The following is a 21895-nucleotide window of genomic DNA, read 5'->3' as shown; positions in this document are numbered from 1 at the left end:
ATCCTAAACCTAATCACTTCTGAGATATAAAAAGACCAGAATAAACACCAAGACACACAGAAGAAAGAGGAAGACAGACAATGGAGATGGAAGCATCTATATGACCAGGAAAGCCAAAGTTTGCTGGCAGCCACTAGAAGCTGAAATAGACAAGGGGAGACCTTCCCTTACAGGCATGCTCTGAATTTGGACTTCTAGCCTCCTGAACTGTCAGGAAATAGATGTCTGTTCTTTAAAGCCCCCCGCTTGTGGTATTTCTGTTACATCAGCACTAGGTAACTGTCATGGATTGAATCGTATCCTCCCAAAATATGTGTTACCTTGGCTAGACCATGATTCCCAGTATTGTGTTGTTGTCCTCCATGTTGTGATTTGATGTTAATTTTCCTATGTGTTGTAAACCCTAATATCTGCCTGTGGTTAATGAGGCAAGGTTAGGTTATGTTACAGAGGATTTGGGTGGGATGCAACAGCCTTACTCAGGTCACATCCCTGATACGATGTAAAGGGGGTTTCTCTGGGGCGAGGCCTGCATCACCTTTTGTCTTACAGGAGACAAAAGGAGAGAGAAGTGAGCAGGGAGGTGGGGGAGAACTCCTAACACCAATAAAGAAGAGCTGGGATGGAGCACATCCTTTGGACCTGGGGTCCCTGCACTGAAAATCTCCTAGACCAGGGAAAGATTGATGACAAGGACTTTCCCCCACAGCTGACAGAGAAACCTTCCTCTGGACCTGGCATCCTGAATTTGGACTTCTAGCCTCCTAGACTGTGAGAGAATAAATTTCTGTTTGTTAAAGCCATCTACTTGTGGTATTTCTGTTATAGCAGCACTAGAGGACTAAGGCAGTAACTAAGACACAGCTCTACTCATTGTGCCTTATTTTTCCTACTCAGGCAAGATACTGGAGAGGTCATTTGTCCCTACCCGGTCCTTCCTCTATAAAGGAGAAGTGACAAGGAAGGACTCTTGACTACCTGCTGGAGGTTACAGTGGGTTATAACCACATTATTGTGAAATGAATGATGGATGCACCCCCAGACTACAAAAGATTATCAGAAAGCACAGAAATGTAAAGAATGAACCAAAGTCTGAGAAATACCAAAAGACCTTTGGGGATTTAAAATTCAAACCCAGCAAAGTGTTGCTTGACACAAGCCCTGAGACTGAAGTAGATGGGGCTAAGTAGGGCCAAGACAACCGGCCTTCTCAGGCTGTTTCTCAGAACTCCTGCTGCTTGCAGGAGCTGGAGCACACACTGATGTCAGGGAAGGGGCAGCACCAGGCAGCACTCAACTTTGAAGAGTTTCAGCTGGAAAACGGCAATGATGGCAGTGTTCTAAGGTCAGCCCAGCCATGGCAAGCAGTTGTTGAATTTTTTCTTTTTTGTTTTTGTTTTACTTTGAAGATGCTCCCTGTCTGGATTCCTCCTTATCCCTGCCTCCCCTGAGTCAGTCTGCTTGAAATATAAAATGTAGCAGTTCATCATTATTCCCCGCAAGGTATGTACAATCACAAATGCAGACAGTGAATCCATGAATGTATATGTTAAAAAAAAAAAAGATTGACAAAAAGGAAATGCTTAAGCAAAAAGACAGACAAACCCTTCCATGCAGGAGGGCTGCTGAACACATGGGAAGATGACCTGGGAGCTCAGTTTAGATTTCCCAAATGATTGATCTTAAATTGATGGCCTTAGAATTACCACATATTCTATTTTGACTCTTTATTTCTGCCATCAAGAGCAAAAAAGAACACATGATAAAGGCGCTGAATAGGGAATTAATTGGGGAATAAAAATATTTCATATGCTGTGGGAATAAAATGGAGAAAACAAGAACAAGCAAAGAAACTTTTTTTTTTTTTTTTTAAATAGAATGTCTGCCTGGAGAACACGTACTTATTTTTCATCATCCAACTCAATTGCCATTCTCCCTGTGAAGGCTTTCCTAACACCTGTCCCCACCTTGGCAAGAGTAGTCACTCTTTTTTGCTCAACTCTATCCAGAACAGGTTTCTATCTTGGTATATCTGGCACACTGTTGCACGTTTTTGTTTATATGCCTGTCCCTAGGGAGCCCATGGTTGATGCAAATAGTTAAAAAGCTCAGCTGCTAACTGAAAACTTAGAGGTTTGAGTCCACTCAGAGGCACCTAGGAGGAAAGGCATAGTGATCTACTTCTGAAAAATCAGCCAAAAAAAAAAAAAAGGAGCACCTGCTGATGCTACTTATGTACAATCAAACACCTCTCGTGATCTGTTTTGTTGGTTTGCATGTTTAGGGTCATGGTTTCATGGGACATCACAGGCAATTGGTCTAATACTGTTCTTTAGTGCTTCTTTCTACTTCCTAATTTGTAGTGTAGTTCCTGGTGTCTTAAAAGCTAGCAAGCAACCATCCAAGTTACAACAATTGGTCTTCATTCACCTAGAGCAGCAGAGGAAGAAGGAAAGTCAGGAATCAGAGGAGGAAATGGAATGTTTGTCTGGTTGCCTCCTTGAACAACTGCCTCTTTTGCTATGAAATCAAAAGAACTGGATGGTGCCCAGTTACCTTTACTGAACATTCTGATCAAAGATTCTTTATAAAAATCTCGATCAAAAGGGGGAATATGCAGAACAGAATTTCAAATTCTTGATGAAATCTAGTCTTTCTGGAGCCTTTGAAGCTGGATGAACCACTGAAACTATAGCTCTGAGACAATCTTTAAACTTTAAACCTTAAACCAAAACTATACCCTAAAGATTTCTTTGAAGCAAATAATAAACCAAAACCAAAGCTGTTGCCATTGAGTCCATTCTGACTCATAGCAACCCTATAGGACAGAGTGGAACTTCTCCAAAAGATTTCCAAATTTATAAATCTTTACAGAAGTAGACTGTCACATCTTTCTCCCGTAGAGGGGCTGGTGGATTTTCAATCGCCGACCTTTCAGTTGGTAGTTAAGTTCTTAACCGCTGTTCTACCAAAGCTCCTTAGAGCAAACAATAGTTTAGCATAATCAGTAAGGTATGTCTGCCTTGAGCATTGTATTCTTTTAAATAATTATCTATGTGAGATCAGTCTGACAATGTAACTCAAAAGGTTGGGTGAGAAGCTTAGAGGGAGCGAGTTTAATAGTGGTGAAATAATTTAGAAAAAGGATACTGAGAATTGTTGAAGAATATAATCAATGTCACTGATTGTACACACAGAAATTGTAGAAATGGTGTATATTTTGCTGTGCGTATTTTCATTAAAAAAAAAAAAATTCCTAAGTTGCACAGTTCTACTCTGTCACATAGGGTCACCACGAGTCGGAATCAATTCGCTAGAAAATGGTTTATAGGTTGCCTGTCCTCAGGTGATATTCCTTAAAGACAGGGCATTGTCCTGTCCACTTCTATCTCTCCAGCACATGAAACAGTACCTGCCACATGATAGGGGCTCCATGAATGTTTGTTACAGGACAAGCTTGACAGGGAACTACCTAACTGTTGAGAAGGCAGTGCCAGCACTTAGTATAATGCTATGAAGTTTACAGATACCTTTAGAACACTCTCATCTCCTTCTCTAGACCCTTTTCCTCCTTGAATGCCTTCTCCTCTTCCTCTAATTGCCAAGTCTCTGAGAATTTGCCTCTGGTCCAAAGCCCCAGGCTATAAAACCCACAATTGCCTTCCTTTTCCTAAGAGCTATGTAACCTCTTAATGCCTGCCTTTCTGACCAGACTCAATGGTCTGACTAAGACTAGAAGGACCCTGGAGGTCATGGTCCCCAGACTTTCTGTTAGCCCAAGACTAGAACCATTCCCAAAGCCAATTTTTCAGACAAGGATTGGACTGGACTATGGGATAGAAAATGATACTGGTGAAGAATGAACTTCTTGGATCAAGTAGACACATGAGACTATGTGGGCAGCTCCTGTCTGGAGGAGAGATGAGAGTACAGAGGGGGTCAGAAGCTGGCGGAGTGGACATGAAAATACAGAGTAGGGAGAAGGAGCGTGCTGTTTCATTAGGGGGAGAGCAACTAGGAGTATATAGCAAGGTGTATATAAATTTTTATATGAGAGACTGACTTGATTTGTAAACTTTCACTTAAAGCACAATAATAATTAAAAGAAAAAAAAAAAATGCCTGACTTTCTACCTCTGCTCTTCCATTCCCAAAAGTGAAATATTTTTCATTTAGGAAAAAAGATAGCAGCATCCTAACTTGAATAGTTCTCTAGTTGGAGAAATTTCAAAAATAATGATAAAGGGCAAGGAAGAATTCCAAATGTGCCTGGGGGAGACTTGTGAGCATGGCTTTGAGTCACTTTGCTCTGGAGTCTTCTCTTGTCTGGCCTGGGCATTAGACACACTTGCAAGTGAAGGATTTTCTTCAGTGTTTGTATAGTTCATCACCCAGTCCCACATCCTGGCTTGTTAAGTTGGAGTGCTGGAATTGTAGTCATTTTATATGACGTGGCTGAAGGTATTCTTATTCTCCTGAGAACAAAAGGGACTCTTCTCATTTCCCTCTCATCATAATTTTCACCAGATTTTTAAATTAAAAAAAAAAAAAAGATTAAGGAGTCTGGGCTAACAGAAGATCCCTAACTCCATCTCAAAGATGTGTGAGTCAATCTTAGTTATAAAAACCTCCCACAGAAAGCCCTTCACTATTAACTCTTTAGCAATTCACTTCCTGGTCTTTTTTCAACCTGTGTTTTTAACTTCCATTAGTATTTTCAGAGGTATTTTTTCTCTATTTTTTGAGGTGTATCAAAACCAAGTTGCAAATATCCCTAGTCCTTTATAATGCAGTGCCCCCACCCCGTATCATTTGCTGGCAATTAGGTCAGTGGCTTAATATCATGAACATATTGGGGAGAAGCTTAAGGATATCAATCTCTAATTCCTCACAGCAACATTAAAAAGTATGAAAATAAAATCCTATCACAAAGAAATACTAATGTAAGTATACACAAAAGAATAAAGAATCACAAATCTAAGACTTGCAAGGAACTTAGAAGTGATTTTTCTGAATCTCTCACCCACTGTTGGAATTTTCATTATGGGTTCTCCAACACATATTTCTTTTAATTGTCATTCAAACAACTCCAATGGCAAGAAAGTCACTACCACTCAACGTATCTTATTTCATTATAATCCCCAAATTCCTAGAAGATTCATTTCTAAATTCAGCCTAAAATATATCTTCTAGTCAGATTGTTTGAGAAATTTGGGGCAACTGACATTCTCCTATCTAGAATGTCCTTAAAATAGTTGCAGGTAGTTTTTGAGTCTCTCTTTCCTTATTGTCTTTAGACAGGCACTGTTACCTTGTTTCACCTCCACAGTCCCTGATGCTGTGCAGTGTGACTAGGAATTAGGAGTTAATGTAAGAATGAATGAGTGAACGTATATCCTAGTTGTATCTCTGTGGTATGAGGAGATGGCAGAAAATGCTCAGGATGGTAAATCATTCAGTCCTACACCACGGCCAACTGCAAGTGAGGGTTCCCTCAAGCCAGGTGCAGAGGGGGTGCTCTGAGTCTGAGTGAAGTAGGTACTCTATGACTAACCAGGGTGCGGACACCCACCTCCTGGGAGTTAACTTGAGCTGCAAGAACTGCCCATTTACACCTACTCAGAGACCTAAACAAACAAACAAACCCAGAAGGGACAAGTATCTCCTGGCTTTCTGAATTTAGCCACAGTTTAAAATATCCAAATACAAAACCCTGGTGGTGTAGTGGTTAAGTGCCATGGCTGCTAACCAAAAGGTCGGCAGTTCAGATCCACCAGGCGCTCCCTGGAAACTCTATGAGGCAGTTCTACTCTGTCCTCTAGGGTTGCTATGAGTTGGAGCCGACTCGATGGCAATGGGTTTTAAAATATCCAAATGACTATGGTGTCAGGAAAAGCTTTTAATAAAGTAAGGCTTCTGAGTATAAGAAAATACAGGACAGGGTGAAATCTAAAAATACCTTCCTACTTAAATAAATTCATGTTTATTTAAAAACACTATGTAGTTCAAACACATGTAGGCTTGACCTTGTGATTGAGAACACAGAATAGGTTCCCAAACCAGAGGAGGGAGGTGGTTAACCCCAGATCTGCTTCTTTCTCACTGTGAGATCTTGAACAAGTTATTTGACATCTATATGCCTCAGTTTCTACAATGTACAAAACTGGGTATGTTAATATCACCAACCATGCAGAGTTGCTGTGAGGGTTAATACTTTATGAACCACTTAGAAAAGTGGCTAATAGAGCTGCCGTAAATGCCACTTAAAAAAAAAAAAAACTTAAGAAAAAAAACTTAGCATAGAAAAAGTGGCATTTACGGCAGCTGTATTTTCAGAGGTATGGCCTCTCAGGTACAAAAGCATCTGCAGGGACCATACCTGAAAGATGATTTAGGGAGATCCTGCATCTCACTGTTCTGCAACATCACATAACAGGATGACAGGGTTCAGAAGAAAGACTGTTAAGCTAATTACCAGGAGACTGGGTTCTGGTCGTTGTTGGGTCATGAATTACTCTGCTGGCCTGTGTTAATCCTATTAACCTCAAGGTTTAAGAACTTATAATGTTCCTAATGGTAAAAAGTCAGCTGATAAATTTGAGGCATTCTAATAACTCATGACGTTTCCCCTCTCTTGTACACTCTTCAAGACTGAATGGGCTTGGAATGACCAGTCATCATCCTCCTCTCTCACTCTCTCCCACTTTCTCTCTCAGCCTTGATGTTGCTCTGAGAACAACACCTGCAACATAGTTTTTACCCTTGTTACTATTATTGATTCAACCCTCAGATGCACAAGTTTTGATCCTTGTTTTAGAAAGTACACATCATTCTGTACTTTCAGTGTCATGAATAGTCTGATAGCAAGATGAAGCAAAGAAAAATAAATCCAAGACAAAGTATACCAAGAGAAATATCTTTAGCTCCCTCCCTTTAACTAGAGAGGTTACATTTTATGCCATATATCTCAGACTTTGGAAACCTCAGGCTTAGTGGTTAAGAGGTACAGCTGCTAACCAAGGGTCAGCAGTTGGAATCCACCAAGCACTCATTGGAAACTGTATGGGGCAGTTCTACTCTGTTCTCCAGGGTCACCTTGAGTTGGAATTAACTTGACAGCAATGGGTTTTTTTTTTTGCATCTCAGGTTTCCTCTCTACTATGCCCCACCACACAGAAACTTAACTGTGTGGGTTGACCAAGGTGGTTCTGAAGTCAGATTCATCTCATGAAACCAGCAAATTACAAGAGAAGGAAAGTCATATTCTCAGTCACAGGGCCACATTCACTGAAACCATTCTGCAGGGATGTTCATGTCTTTGCCCTCTATGCTTTGTATAACAATTTTCTCATCCCCATATGATTTGTATCTAATAGTGTCCTTGGCCATGACTCTACCAACAGTCCTTACCCTTGAAGGATGGAATCAGTAGTGTGGAAAGAAAACACCACTTCACCTCACAGCTAGTGTAACAAAGTCTTTCCAATCCCTCATGTGAACTGAGTTCCAGCTCCTTAATCATGCAGGTATTCTTGTGTTTCATTCCATCCACATCCTTTTAGAGCATCATGGTCAGAGCCAACCCCTCCTCCACAAGGTTGTGACTCACGTATACTGCTTGTCAAGACCTAGGCCATCAACTTGTATCGATACAGCCTGTACTTATGCAAGTTGTTGTAACAGTGCTTGGTAAAGAGGACTGCACAAAGATGACTGGATATATGAGACAGCATCCTTCTGAGTTTCAGTTCTGCTTATGATCTTCTCCTTTACACGTAATGGATTCCAGCATGGAATAGGTAATAAAGAATTACTGCTACACAGTTGAGGCAAATTAAAATCAAAGCTTTTGAGACTTCAGCAGTGAACTGACACTGGCCCTGAATACCAATTGCAACCCATAAAGGTAAAGTATAATCAAGGCTTTGGCTGGAAGTCTGGAAATAAGCTGCCCAGGTGGGACCAAATTTAGGTTGAAATTATGCAGAGTTCTGGAAAGTATGCTCAGTCCCTCTGGCCCAGTCCGGGATGCTATCTCATGTCACACTGTTACCACTCACCATTTTTGCAGAGCAGGACCGCCAGGAAGTCTTGAGAAGAGGAATTGATGTAGAGCAAGAGGCTGGGTGCCTGAGCTGTCATAAAGCTAAATGCAATATTCTCCTTGGATGGAGCTGCATCCACATAAATAGCTGAGGACGAGAGGCTTACATTCTTGGTCACAGGGTAAGGTTCTTGAAACATATATGTAACTGAAGTGCCAGCCTTGAAAACTGCAGAAACCTCTGCAAAATATAAGATGGAGAGTACAAACCAAAACATTCAGTCAAACATTCTGGAAAAGAGTAACTGCTTGTTATTCATCTCCTATGAGCCAGGCAGGGTCTCTGGGTGGTGCAAAGGTTTGAGCTTGACTACTAACCTAAAGGTTGGCAGTTCAAACCTACCCAATGGTGCTCAGAAGAAAGGCCTGGCAACCTGCTTCTGTAAAGATTACAGCCAAGAAAACCCTATGAAACAATTCTATTCTGTAACACATGGGGTTGCCATGAGTTGAGATTGACTTAACATCAATGGGTGTGATTTTGGTTTTATGCACCAGGCATTGTGTGGAGAGGTTTTACATAGATTATATAACGTGCTCCACATAAAATTTTGAAAGTGTTGGAGTCATCACTTTTCCCTAAAGATGAGAATCTTGAGGTTTACAAAGGTTAAATGCCTTGAACAAGGTTACACAGCTACAAGAGAGCCCACTGGTTGGGTCCTGAAGTTTAGGTGCAGTCCATCATACATCTGCAGAGTGACTGCCATGTGTTGGCTAATTTATCTAGAAACAAAGATGCGATGTCCCTGCTAACAGGTAAGTGCTCGACTACTAAACAAAAGATTGGTGGTTCGAACCCATCTAGAAGCACCTCGGAAGAAAGGTGTCGTGATCTGCTTCCAAAAGGTCACAGCCTTGAAAATCCTATGTAGCAAAGTTCTATTCTGCAACACATAAGGTCCTCAGGAGTCGGAAGAGACTCGACAGCAACGGGTTGGTTGTCCTACAACACAGTATGAGGAAATTTTACTGGGAGTCTTACTTCCCAAAATAAGATCTAACAGTTCTGGTTTGTGTTTTTCTGGTGTGTCAGGAGGATTGTGAATGAATTCCAAATTACTGAGAGTAGGAAGGGCATTGGAGAGAGAGCAGTAGTTCTTCATAGAGTTGAGTAAAGTGGGAGGGCCCATAAAACCAGAAGAGAAGGCATTTGTAGAAAAGGCAGAGGTATCCAACTCTTGGACTCAATTTTTTTATATACCTAGGAATTTGTACTGAATTCCAAAAAATAACGGTCTTGATCAAATGGGCCTTCCTATGAGAAGAAATTCCAACAGTACGACAAATTGGATGGAGGTCTACCACTGCCATGAAGAAAGGCGGCATGTACAGACTGATGAAATTCAATTAGCAGGCACATGCAGATCATCCAGTCCTCCCTCTAAAATGTTCTCAGTCCACCGGTTACAGTTTCAGCCTAGTGGAACTAGCACAGGATTTGGCTTCAGCACCGGACCTAAAATCTCATTTTATTTCATTCTAGCTGTGGGATCTCAGGCAAGTCAACCTACTCCATGGAGACTCCGTCCCCATCTGGTGAATGGAAAACCTAACACCTACCTCATCGGTATTCCCATGTAGATAGATGAGCTGTGTGTAAAGGACTCCATATAGTTGTCCTGCACAGTTTGAGCTTATGTACACTTAGCTTTAAGATGGGATTTAATCCAAACCCATCTTAATAGCCTACAGGCAACATATCTGCTTATTGACTGCACTTTTATTCTAATGCCTATACATTCTCTCCTTTTGACCGAGGCTGCTCTTGCATCTACATTAAATTTTATCTCTATTTTATCTCTACAAAATGATGGTATAAGAAGGAGAGATCTCTTAATTGAATGACATAGCCTAGATCTGGCAGCAAGCCTCTGCCATAAAAACAGAACCACAAACATGAACCCATATTGTCTTGCTTAATTTCCCTTTTTCCTGAATGATATGCGGAATGTTACTAATTCCCCACGAAATTCTTTGATTGAATTGATGGCACCTAGAATATAATCGAAGCTGGCTTTTGCTTCTGAATTCTATTTCAAATTTGTTCCACTTTATGAAAATTCTGTAACAGCCTGTAATAGTGCCAAAAAAAAAATTAAACTTGCATATTTATGCACGTTGCCTAGCAGTTCAAAAATATCAGTTCACTTTTACTGGAGGTTCCCAGAAAGTGTTGCATTTACCATCAGGTTACAACATCAGTACTCCTGACTATAGAGACACGCAGCAGAGACTTGTGGAAATAAGGGTGCTGGTTAATCATCAACTTGATGCAAGCAGTTTCCTTGAACGAATTTTCTGGGTGACACCTGGCCCACATTCTGAGCTACCATGTCCTAGTTAACAGAATAAATGGCTTTTGTTTGATGTTTGTGTGTATGTTCAAATGTAAGCCTGATTCAAAGCATTCTGTTATGAATAGAATATTAGATAGGAGCATATATATTACTTTTTTTTTTTTTACACTTAGGACAAGAAATTTTTTACAAAACCATTTTTGTAACTAGAAAAATCAAACCAAATGTCTGTCTTCCCTTCTCCTCCCACCCTACTTTTAATTATTTTTAATGTTTTAGGTATTTTTAATTCCAACACAAAGCTAAATTCAATAATGTTCCTGAACTCTATTACTTGGTCAGTTTCTTAAGCCTTACTTATACTTTAAGAGCATAAGCTCTCTGATCAAATAGATTGAGTTATCTGAATATCCAAAATCTTTGAGCTAAATGAAAGAGAAAAACATAACTTAAAGGTGATTATCTATGAGCACCATGCTACTCCAGGCTACAATACTAGTATTGAAACCTTCTTTGGACAACTGCCTGATGAAGGAAATTGTTCTAATTAAGTTCTGAGAAGACAAGACACACACTTAAAAACATTAACATCAATGGATGGATGTCTGGGGAGTGGTGTGTGGGCTGCAGAGACAATGTTCCCAGAGGATCCCAGGGTAGATGGATATTTCTGTGGGCCAGAGCACACTGAGAAGGCCTTAAAGAGAAGATTGACATTGACTGGGCCTTGAAGGGTGGAATGGACTAAGAGAAGTAGAGAAGAAGGATGGAATACTAGTGCTATGCATCTCCAAATCTTGGAGTCTGACTGACTTGGAGCTGCCACTCTCCAGCCCTCACCAAATCCCACTGAACCTCAGATTATTCAAATCTAAATAGTAATTAATACAATGTTGTGATGGGTATAAGGATTGGAAAAAAAAGAAAAGAAAAAAGGCATGGTACATAGTAGAAGCTCAATAAGCAATAGCTGCTCTTGGTAATTTGGAGACCCTGGTGACATAGTAGTTAAGTGCTACGGCTGTTAACCAAGGGGTCAGCAGTTTGAATCCTCCAGGTGCTCCTTGGAAACTCTATGGCACAATTCTACTCTGTCCTATAGGATCGCTATGAGGAATTGACTCGACGGCAGTTGGATTTTAGTGGGTGGGCTCCTGGTAATAGTCATTAAATTAGATTTAAAATTGTTATTGTTGTTAGTTTCTGTCGAATCATCCCCTGACTCATGGTAACCCCATGTGCAGAGGAACTAAATGCTGCAAGCCACTCTGTGATGAGATAGGGATCTCACCGTTGCAATCCAGGGAGTTTTCATTGCCTGATTTTTGGAAGTAGACCATCAGGTCTTTCTTCCTACTCCATTTTAGCCTGGAAGCTTTGGTTAAACCTGTTCCGTATCATAACAACATGCAAGACTCCATGGACAGACGGGTGGTGGTTGTACATTAGGTGCATTGGCCAAGAATTGAACTCAGGTCTCCCACATGCAAGGCAAGAATTCTACGGCTAAAACACCAATGCCTCAGATTTAGAATTAGAATAAGCATAAATACCAGTCTTGGGTAATAAGTAGGCTAGTGGTTACCTAGAAATAAGTCAGGTTGTGATTAATTTAGAAAGACTCTAAAGTAAAATAAAAAAGTAAATAGATAGATGATAGATAGATGATAGATAGATAGATAGATAGATAGATAGATAGATAGATAGATAGATAGATAGATAGATAGATAGATAGATGATAGATGACAGATAGGTAGATAGATGATAGATAGATAGATAGATAGATAGATAGATAGATAGATAGATAGATAGATAGATAGATAGATAGATAGATAGATAGATAGATAGATAGATAGATGATAGATAGATAGATGATAGATAAGGAGGGAGGGAGGAAGGAAGGAAATAAATAGGAAATATGAACATAGAATGGGTATTTCACAACACTAAAAACCTATTTTTTCTTATGATAATGATCCTATGGACATATGCTTTTAATGAGTCCTTATATTTTTTTATATTTTAACAAAGGATTCCTGGTGATGCAGTAGTTAAACACTTGGTTGTGAACTGAAAGGTTGGCAGTTTGAACCCACCAGCCATTTCAAAGGAGAAAGATGTGGCAGTCTGCTTCTTTAAAGACTTACAGCCTTGGAAACCCTGTGAGACAGTCCTATTCTGTGCAGTAGGGCTGCTGTAAGTCAGGAATGACTCAATGGCAATGGGTTTTTAGGTTTCATGTTTTAACAGTACATATTGAAATATTTATAGATGAAATGATATGATATATGGGATTCACAACAAAGGAGAAGAAGAGGAAGTAAGGACAGATGAAATGAAAACGGTCATGAGTTGACAGTTGTTGAAGCTAGACACTGTGTGTCTTAGTCTGGAAGCTCCACTGAAACCTGTCCACCTGGGTGACTCTGCTGGAATTTGAAATACCAGTGACATAGTGTCGTCCAGCATCACAGCAACACACAAGCCACTACACTATGACAAACTGATACACAAGTGATGTACTGGTACAAGAGGGTTCATTAAACTCTCCTTTTTTACTACACCATAATATTTGAACTTTTCCATGATAAAAAGTAAAAAAAAAAAGCTAGATGTTAAAAGGAATGTAAATTACTAAAGAATTTTTGGACAGGGATTTGGCAAAATGTAAAAAGCACTTAAATGTACACACTATTTTGATCACTGAAATTCCATTACTAAGAAAAATAATCAGCACATGTGTTCATCACAGTATTATTTATGCACAAAATTTGGAGCAATCTAAACTTCCAAAACAATAATAAGAGCAAGAATTCAGGGAACCTTTATATGCCAGGCATTATCCTAAATGTTTTGTGAACTATTTAATGCTCACCTTTTGATTTGTGAAGGATATGTGCATTGTTCCCATTTTATAGATGAGAAAACCAAGAGGTTGTAAGGTAGATGAGCCAGAATCTGAATTTAGGCAGCCTGGTGTCAGAGCTTGAGTATTATCCTCTAAACTATAATGCTTTTGTTGATAAAATAGAATGGACTAAATAAGCAAAGGCAGTTCCATCAGATGGGATATATTGTAATACTTCAAAATGATGCTTACAGATATTTATGAATTATATAGAAATGGTTATGAAATAAAATAAGAAAAATTAAGATGTAAAATATAATAGATATAATTACCCTAGCTATATTAAATACAAAGGAAGAACTAGAAGGGAACCAGAATTTTGTTTTGATTGTCTCTGAGTAATTAGATGAGGCTTTTACTTTTCTAGATTTCTAAATTTTCTATACTAAACACGTATGATTTAACATTTTAAATAGAAAAATAAAAACATCAGGACAGTCACAGCCAGACTATTTATATAATGGGACTGGGTACTAAAGACAGACACACATCAATGAATGATGCTGGAAAAACCAGACATCCACATGCAAAAGGATAAAATTGGACCCCTTCCTCACTCCATACACAAAAATTAACTCAAAATGGATCAAAGACCTAAATATAAGAGCTAAAACTATAAAACTCTTAGAAGATACCACAGGTGAAAATTTTCTTGAACTTGGATTAATCAATGGTTTCTCATCTAAGGCACCAAAAGCACAAGAAACAAAAGAACATACAGATAAACTGAACTTTACCAAAATTAAAAAACAAAAAAAAGTACTTCAAAAGACACTAACAAGAAAGTAAAAAAAAAAAAACAAACTTATAAAATGAGAGAAAATATTTGAAAATCATGTATCTGACAATGGAGTTGTACTAAGAATATACAAAGAACTTTAACAACTGAACAATAAGAAGATAAACTAATTAAAAACTGGACAAAGGATTTGAATAGATATCTCTCCAAAGAAGATATACAAATGATCAATAAGCACATACAAAGATGTTCAATGTCATTAGACATTAAGAAAATGCACATCAAAACCATAGTGAGATAACACTTTATGCCTACTAACCAAAAAAATTAAAACCGTTGTCATCGGACTCATAGCGACCCTATAGGACAGTGTAGAACAACCCCATAGGGTTTCCAAGGAGCAGCTGGTAGATTCGATCTGCCAGCCTTTTTGCTTAGCAGCTGAGCTCTTAACCACTGTGCTACCAGGGCTCCTTTTACTACTAAGATGACTATTATGAAAAAGACAGTCAATAACAAAACAAGTGTTGGCAAGGATGTGGAGAAATTGGAGACTTCATACATTGCTGATGAGAATGTAAAATGGTACAGCTGCTTTGAAAAACATGCACATGAAGTTAAACAAAAGTTTAAAAAGTTAAACATGGAATTAAAATGTGAGGCAGAAATCTCACTTCTGGGCATATACCAAAAGAAATTGAAAACAATGTCCACACAAAACTTGTACAAGCATGTTCACAGAGCATTACTTATATATAACAGACAAAAAGTGGAAATACCTCAAACGTCTGCCAACTGCTGAATGAACAGGTGAATGTAGTGCACCCATACAATGTAATACTCTTTGGCAATAGAACAAATGAAGTATTAAAAAAAAGTTCCAACACGGATAAACCTTAAAAATTTCATGCTGAGTGAAAGGAACCAGACTCAAAAGGCCACATATTATATGATTCCATTTATGCGAAATGTCCAGAATAGGCAAATCCATGGAGGCAGAAAGTAGGTGATTGTTTGCCAGAGACTGGAGAGGGAGGTGAAAATGGGGAGTGGTTGCTAATGGACATGGAGTTTCTTTTTAGGATGAAAATATTCTGAAATTAGATATTGGTGACAGTTATACAACATTATGACTATATGAAAAACCAATGAATTTTACACCGTAAAATAGTGAATTGTATGATATGTGAATTATATCTCAATAATAAAAAAAAAAAGTGAAGCACACAAAACAAAAAGCTACATATCTGGAGAGATGGCATCCTATTACCCCATTCCTATGCAGAATGAGATCATGGTTATAGAAGGAGAAAGGGATAATAAGAAAGATGGTGGATGGAGTGCCAGTTCCGACACTTATTAGCAAGGTAGTGAGCCTCTATGAGCCTTAGTGTCCTCGTTTGTTAAATGCAGATATTAATGCTAGGTTGTATTGATTGGGAATTAGTGATATGTGTTACACTCAACACTGTTAGTTAATTTTGTTAGTATTATTTCTTCATGCTATCATTGAAAACAGAAAGTGAGTTGACAGACCATGGTTCTGGCCCAGTAAAGAACAACTGTCCCTAATTCTATGCCAGATTCCCTTTCTGTTATTTAGACAACCTTTTCCTAAAACAGATTGTGACACTATAAGCTAGCACGGAAGACTACTCCAGTAGAGGGCACTCTTGTTCAGGACCATCTTGTAGCTGGTGGCTCTTCATTTCAGTCCTGTGACACTTTTCCAGGAGGAAATTGCCATGGCTAAGACTTTGTTAAAAGGTACATCTTACAGGCATTACAATTACTGAATATAACAAACATAATTTCTCTCAAAATATGAGAAAGCAGGAACATGTTTAGAAACAGAGAAATGTGAAGAAAGCTTTTCAAGCTAGGAACACATTTCTGAAGAGAAGAGAATTAGTGGAGGTTGCTTCAAGGAAGAGCCAAGAAAAAAACTTGGCTAAATTTAGAACTATAAGATCTATGCGATGCCTGAACAATCTTCCTGGAGAAATGCTGAGAGGTCTACTCTTCATACTTTCCCAGCAGAAGACTTAGGTATAGATCTTGGATACTCTCGTATACTTTAGTTACTGGGCCTGCTAGTGTCTATTCTTTAGGTGTCTCTTCTAGCACATGGGGTCACTCTAAGGCTGATGTCTGAGCTTTCCAGAGGAAGCTATTCAGAAACCTCTCCAGTGTGCAACCCAGTCACACTTTGCTTGTCTTAGCTCAAGTTATAAGCCTAGTGGGATGAGACCTACTTTATTTCAAGGTCCCATGCAAGGCCCAACACACTGTTGGCTCTAAAATTAGTACCATTTCTTCTCTCCCGAGGCTCACAGCCTGGGTCCCAGCAATAATAAGTAATTCAAACTAACTGAGAAGACCAGTGTGAGTGAGTGAAGACTTTACAGAATCCTTCAAATACTCGGTGTTTTGTTTTGTTTTGTTTCCTATTGTTTTTACATTCTAGCAGTAAGTTGGACTAAATAAAACATTTGTTTGATTGGAAGTGCTTACAAAATGCGTTTTAATAAGTTGATAGGAATTATAATTGGCTTCTTGTATATACGGTCGTATGAGTCAGAATCAACTAGACAGCAATGGGTTTGGCTTTGGTTTTGTGTAAATAATGTTTTAGGCTTATTAAAACATTTTATTTTGATAGTTGAAGTCTGCTCTTGAAATATTGTTTACATTATTGGCTAAACAAATTTTCTTCCATCAATGAAATAAACTTAAGCATACTGCAAAGATTGAGAGTAGACCAACTCTTTGTCTTTCTGTTTGAAAAAATAGTAAGTGTTTATATAAAAAATGAGATTTCAGTGGTATCTAGAATTATCTCAAGGAGCCCTGGTGGCACAGTAGTTAAGTGCTCAGCTGCTAACCAAAAGGTCAGTGGTTCAAATTTGCCAGGTACTCCATGGGAGAAAGATGTGGCAGTGTGCTTCTGTAAAGATTACAGCCTTGGAGGAGGGGCCAAGATGGCTGACTACGTAGAAGCTACCGCGGATCCCTCTTGCAACAAAGACTTGGAAAACAAGTGAATCGATCATATACATGAAAATCTATGAACGCTGACCATCAAACACAGAAATAAGGAGTTGACCTGAGTGACAGGGGAGCAAAAAGCTGCACCCTGAAGCAGTGACCACTTCTGGAACTGGTGTCCTGTGCCACAGCCTTGAGCCCTCGCAGCTCCCTGGTGCCAGAGTGGTGGGAATGCTCACGGCTTACTGATATGGGGCAAGAACAGGATGCAGCCCTAACCCCTAATCCCCTGGAGTAACTTCGGTAGAGACTCAGCCAGTGCAAGCAGGTTACACACTGATGCAGCTGACAGGAGAACGAGCAACCATGGGGAAGCAGCGACTGTTTTTGGAGCCTGGATCCAGTGCCCCAGTCAGAAAACCTCAGTGCTGGGCTTTGGACTAAGCACAGAGGAGGTGATTACGGCTTTCTGAGACAGCTCAAGCATGGGACACAGCCCTAGCCCCCTGGAGTAACCTCGGTGGAAACCCAGCCAGTGCATGAAGGCTGCACAATGATGCAGCTGACAGGAGAAGGAGAAATCACAGGGAAGGAGTGACTGATTTTGGAGCCCGGAGTGCAGCGTCCCAGCCAGAAAACCTTGGCACTGGGCTTTAGACTAGAAGCGGAGGAGCTGGTCATGGCTTCCTGAGATGGCACAAGCATGGGATGCAGGCCGGACCCTCAGGGGGGCAATCTCGACCCAGCCAGTGCAAACACGCTACACGCCCCTCTGGAATCTCAAATAAAGCCATCTTCACCAAACAAGATAGGTAACATTGACTATATTGCCCTTCTACTCTCAGCTATCTAGCTGATCCCTCCCTTCCCTACCCCAGGCAGCTTCATTAACATTGGAATTTCCTGGGCCAGGGAGTGAAGTGCCCTCCAGGTTTTTTTTTTTTTTTTTTTAACCCATTCTCCTGGCCCGAGAGAAGCAGCAATTAACAATCCAGGGGAAAAAAATCCTTCCCTGACTTCCCTAAACTGGAATAATAATACAGAGCCAACTCCAGCCAAGCTTAAGAGATCCATAGTCTTTGGCTTTCATCCCTACAGAGAACAAGGTGGCTATTACAATGCAAAGGCAATTCTGATAGAGATCTGACTATAATTGTTTTAGCAGAGAAGTGGAAAGACAAGTTTTGGAGGTCTGATACCTCTCTACCTATTAAGCAGAGCCCTCAATGATCCGCAGCAGGGAACTGAGAGCTGAAGCTCCACCCACACCACCTAGCCACCTGCTAAAGGGGTCTGAGGATAATGACGCCTACCAGTCTTTAGAGGCACAAGCATTGGGTGCCTATGGTACAGGTGCAGAGCCCACCCACCAAAGTCCTCTAGGAATAGAGACAGACCTACCACACTGGCATGTGGAGGAAGGCTGTCAGCATCCTGCCCTCCTCGGAGTGTGACCCCCTGCTGCTACTAGAATCTGGTGCATACAACTATCACCACTGGTTCTCTAAGTTAATAGGTGACAGCCTACACTACACACTTGGTAGCCTATAATCAGGACTCCTAAGCTGATTCTATTCAAGAATAGTGAATAGACTCTTAGGCTTATATATCTGGTAACAGCTCAAACCAGCTAGTAATAGGACATAAGTGATTGAAAGGCTACAACAATTAAGACAGCACAATCTAGTTGCCCATCTGGGTATACTGAAAAAAAAAAAAAAAAAAAAAACAGAAAGATAAGACTCAATGAGCAAATATAAAATAAATCATTACCATATCTTATAGATGGCTCGGAGACAGCAGTTGATATCAACTCATGTAAAGAAGCAGTCCATGATTGTTTCTACAAATCCCCAAATTAAAGAATCAAAATTTTTCCCAAATGAAGATACGATCCTGGAATTGCCAGATGCACAATATAAAAAATTAATCTATAGAATGCTTCAAAACATCAGGGATGACCTCAGAAGTGGAATAAGACAATGTACAGAAAAACCCAAGGAACACACTGATAAAGCAATTGAAGAAATCAAAAAGGTTATTCAAGAATGTAGTAGAAAAATTAATAAGCTGCAAGAATCCACAGAGAGACAGCATTCAGACATTCAAAAGATTAACAATAAAATTACAGAATTAGACAACCCAATAGGAAGTCAGAGGAACAGAAATGAGGAATTGGAATGCAGAGTGGGGGAGATGGAGGATAAGGCAATTGGCACCAATATAGTTGAAGAAAAATCAGGTAAAAGAATTTAAAAAAATGAAGAAACCCTAAGAATCATGTGGGACTCTATCAACAAGAATAACTTGTGCGTGATTGGAGTTCCAGAACAGGGAGGGATAACAGAAAATACAGAGAGAATAGTTGAAGATCTGTTGGCAGAAAACTTCCCTGGCATCATGAAAGATGAAAGGATATCTATCCAAGATGCTCATCGAACCCCATATAAAATTGATCAAAAAAGAAAATCACCAAGGCATATTGTCACCAAACTTCCCAAAACCAAAGATAAAGAGAAAATTTTAAAAGCAGCCAGGGATAAAAGAAAACTTACCTACAAAACGAGAATCAATAAGAATAAGTTCAGACTACTCGGCAGAAACCATGCAGGCAAAAAGGCAATGGAATGACAGATATAGAGCACTGAAGGAGAAAAACTGCCAGCCAAGAATTATATCCAGCAAAACTCTTTCTCAAATATGAAGATGAAATTAAAACATTTACAGATAAACACAAGCTTAGAGAATTTGCAAAAACCAAACCAAAACTGCAAGAATTAGGAAAGTAAATTCTTTGGTCAGAAAATTAATAACATCAGATACCAACACAACACAAAGACACAGAACAGAACATCCTGATATCAACTCAAATACGGAAATCACAAAAACAAAATAAGATTAATTTAAAAAAGAAAAAAAATGCTCAAAAGAGGGAATCATTGAAGTCATTATGAAAAAGATTACAATAATCAAAAAAGAGGAACTAAATGCAGGAAGCATAGATCTTCCATATGGAGAGGAAAACAAGGTGATACAGGATGACGCGAATTAGGTTTTTACTTAGGAAAACAGGGGTTAATATTAAGGTAGCCACAAAGAACTCTAGTAATTCCATACTTCGAAACAAAAACCAAGAAAAACATAACGACTCAGCAAAAATAAATTCAACTACTATAAAAATGAGGAACACACAATTTACAAAGAAAAACTTCTCAACACAAAAAAGTGAAAAAATGAAATTGTCAACAACACACAAAAAAAGCCATCAAAATGACAGCACTAAACTCATACTTATCTATAATTATGCTGAACGTAAATGGACTAAATGCACCAATAAATAGAGAGTCTTAGACTGGATTAAAAAACACAATATGTCTCTATGCTGCCTACAAGAGACATACCTTAGACTTAGAGACACAAACAAACTAAAGCTCAAAGGATAGAAGAAAATATCTCAAGCAAACAACAAGCAAAAAAGAGCAGGAGTGGCAATATTAATTTCTGACAAAATAGAATTCAAAGTTAAATCCACCACAAAGGATAAAGAAGGACACCATGTAATGATTAAAGGGACAATTTACCAGGAAGATATAGCCATATTAAATATTTATGCACTCAATGACAGGGCTGGAAGATACATAAAACAAACTTTAACAGAATTGAAAAGTGAGATAGACACCTCCACAATTATAGTAGGAGACTTCAACACACCACTTTTGGTGAAGGATAGCACTTCCAGTAAGAAGCTCAATAGAGACACAGAACATCTAATTGCTACAATCAACCAACTTGACCTCATAGACTTATACAGAACACCCCACTGAAAAGCTGCACAGTATACTTTTTTTTCTAGTACACATGGACCATTCTGTAGAATAGATCACATATTAGGTCATAAAACAAAGCTTTGCAGAATCCAAAACATCAAAATATTACAAAGCATCTTCTCAGACCATAAGGCCATAAAAGTAGAAATCAATAACAGAAAAATCAGGGAAAAGAAATCAAATACTTGGAAACTGAACAATACCCTGCTCAAAAAAGACTGGGTTATAGAAGACATTAAGGAAGGAATAAAGAAATTCATAGAGTGCAACGAGACTGAAAACACTTCCTACCAAAACCTCTGGGACACTGCAAAAGCAGGGCTCAGAGGTCAATTTATATTGACAAGTGCACACACACATAAAGTAGAAAGAGCCAAAATCAGAGAACTCTCCCTACAACTTGAACAAATAGAAAGTGAGCAACAAAAGAATCCATCAGGCACCAGAAGAAAACAAGTAATAAAAATTAGAGCAGAATTAAATGAATTAGAGAACAGAAAAGCAATTGAAAGAATTAACAAAGCCAAAAGTTGGTTCTTTGAAAAAATTAACAAAATTGATAAACCATTGGCCAGACTGACGAAAGAAATACATGAAAGGAAACAAATAACCCAAATAAGAAATGGAATGGGCTATATCACAACAGACCCAACTGAAATTAAAAGAATCATATCGGATAACTACGAAACATTGTACTCTAACAAATTTGAAAACCTAGAAGAAATGGATGAATTCCGAGAAACACACTACCTACCTAAACTAACAGAATCAGAAGTAGAGCAACTAAATAGACCCATAACAACAAAAGAGATTCAGAAGGTAATCAAAAAACTCCCGAGAAAAAAAGCCTTGGCCCAGATGGCTTCACTGCAGAGTTCTACCAAACTTTCAGAGAAGAGTTAACACCACTACTACTAAAGGTATTTCAAAGCATAGAAAAGGATAGAATACTACCTAACTCTTTCTATGAAGCCAGCATATCGCTGATACCAAAACCAGGTAAAGACAACACAAAAAAAGAAAATTACAG

At 39.0% G+C, this 21895-nt stretch overlaps 1 protein-coding gene across 1 annotated transcript in view; it reads right to left on the bottom strand.

Moving 5' to 3' along the window:
- Window positions 1–21895, bottom strand: part of CNTNAP5 (contactin associated protein family member 5) — a 1201383-nt gene that overhangs the window by 135435 nt on the left and 1044053 nt on the right. Inside the window, exon 19 of the mRNA XM_049889068.1 lies at window positions 8060–8284. Coding sequence (XP_049745025.1) covers window positions 8060–8284 — 225 coding nt within the window. The remainder of the gene's footprint in view (window positions 1–8059; window positions 8285–21895) is intronic.

The sequence above is a fragment of the Elephas maximus genome, chromosome 6 (assembly GCF_024166365.1).
Source record: "Elephas maximus indicus isolate mEleMax1 chromosome 6, mEleMax1 primary haplotype, whole genome shotgun sequence".
Classification (NCBI taxonomy): domain Eukaryota; kingdom Metazoa; phylum Chordata; class Mammalia; order Proboscidea; family Elephantidae; genus Elephas; species Elephas maximus.
Note: the sequence above shows the minus strand (reverse complement) of the source record. Positions and strands in the feature narration are given on the sequence as shown.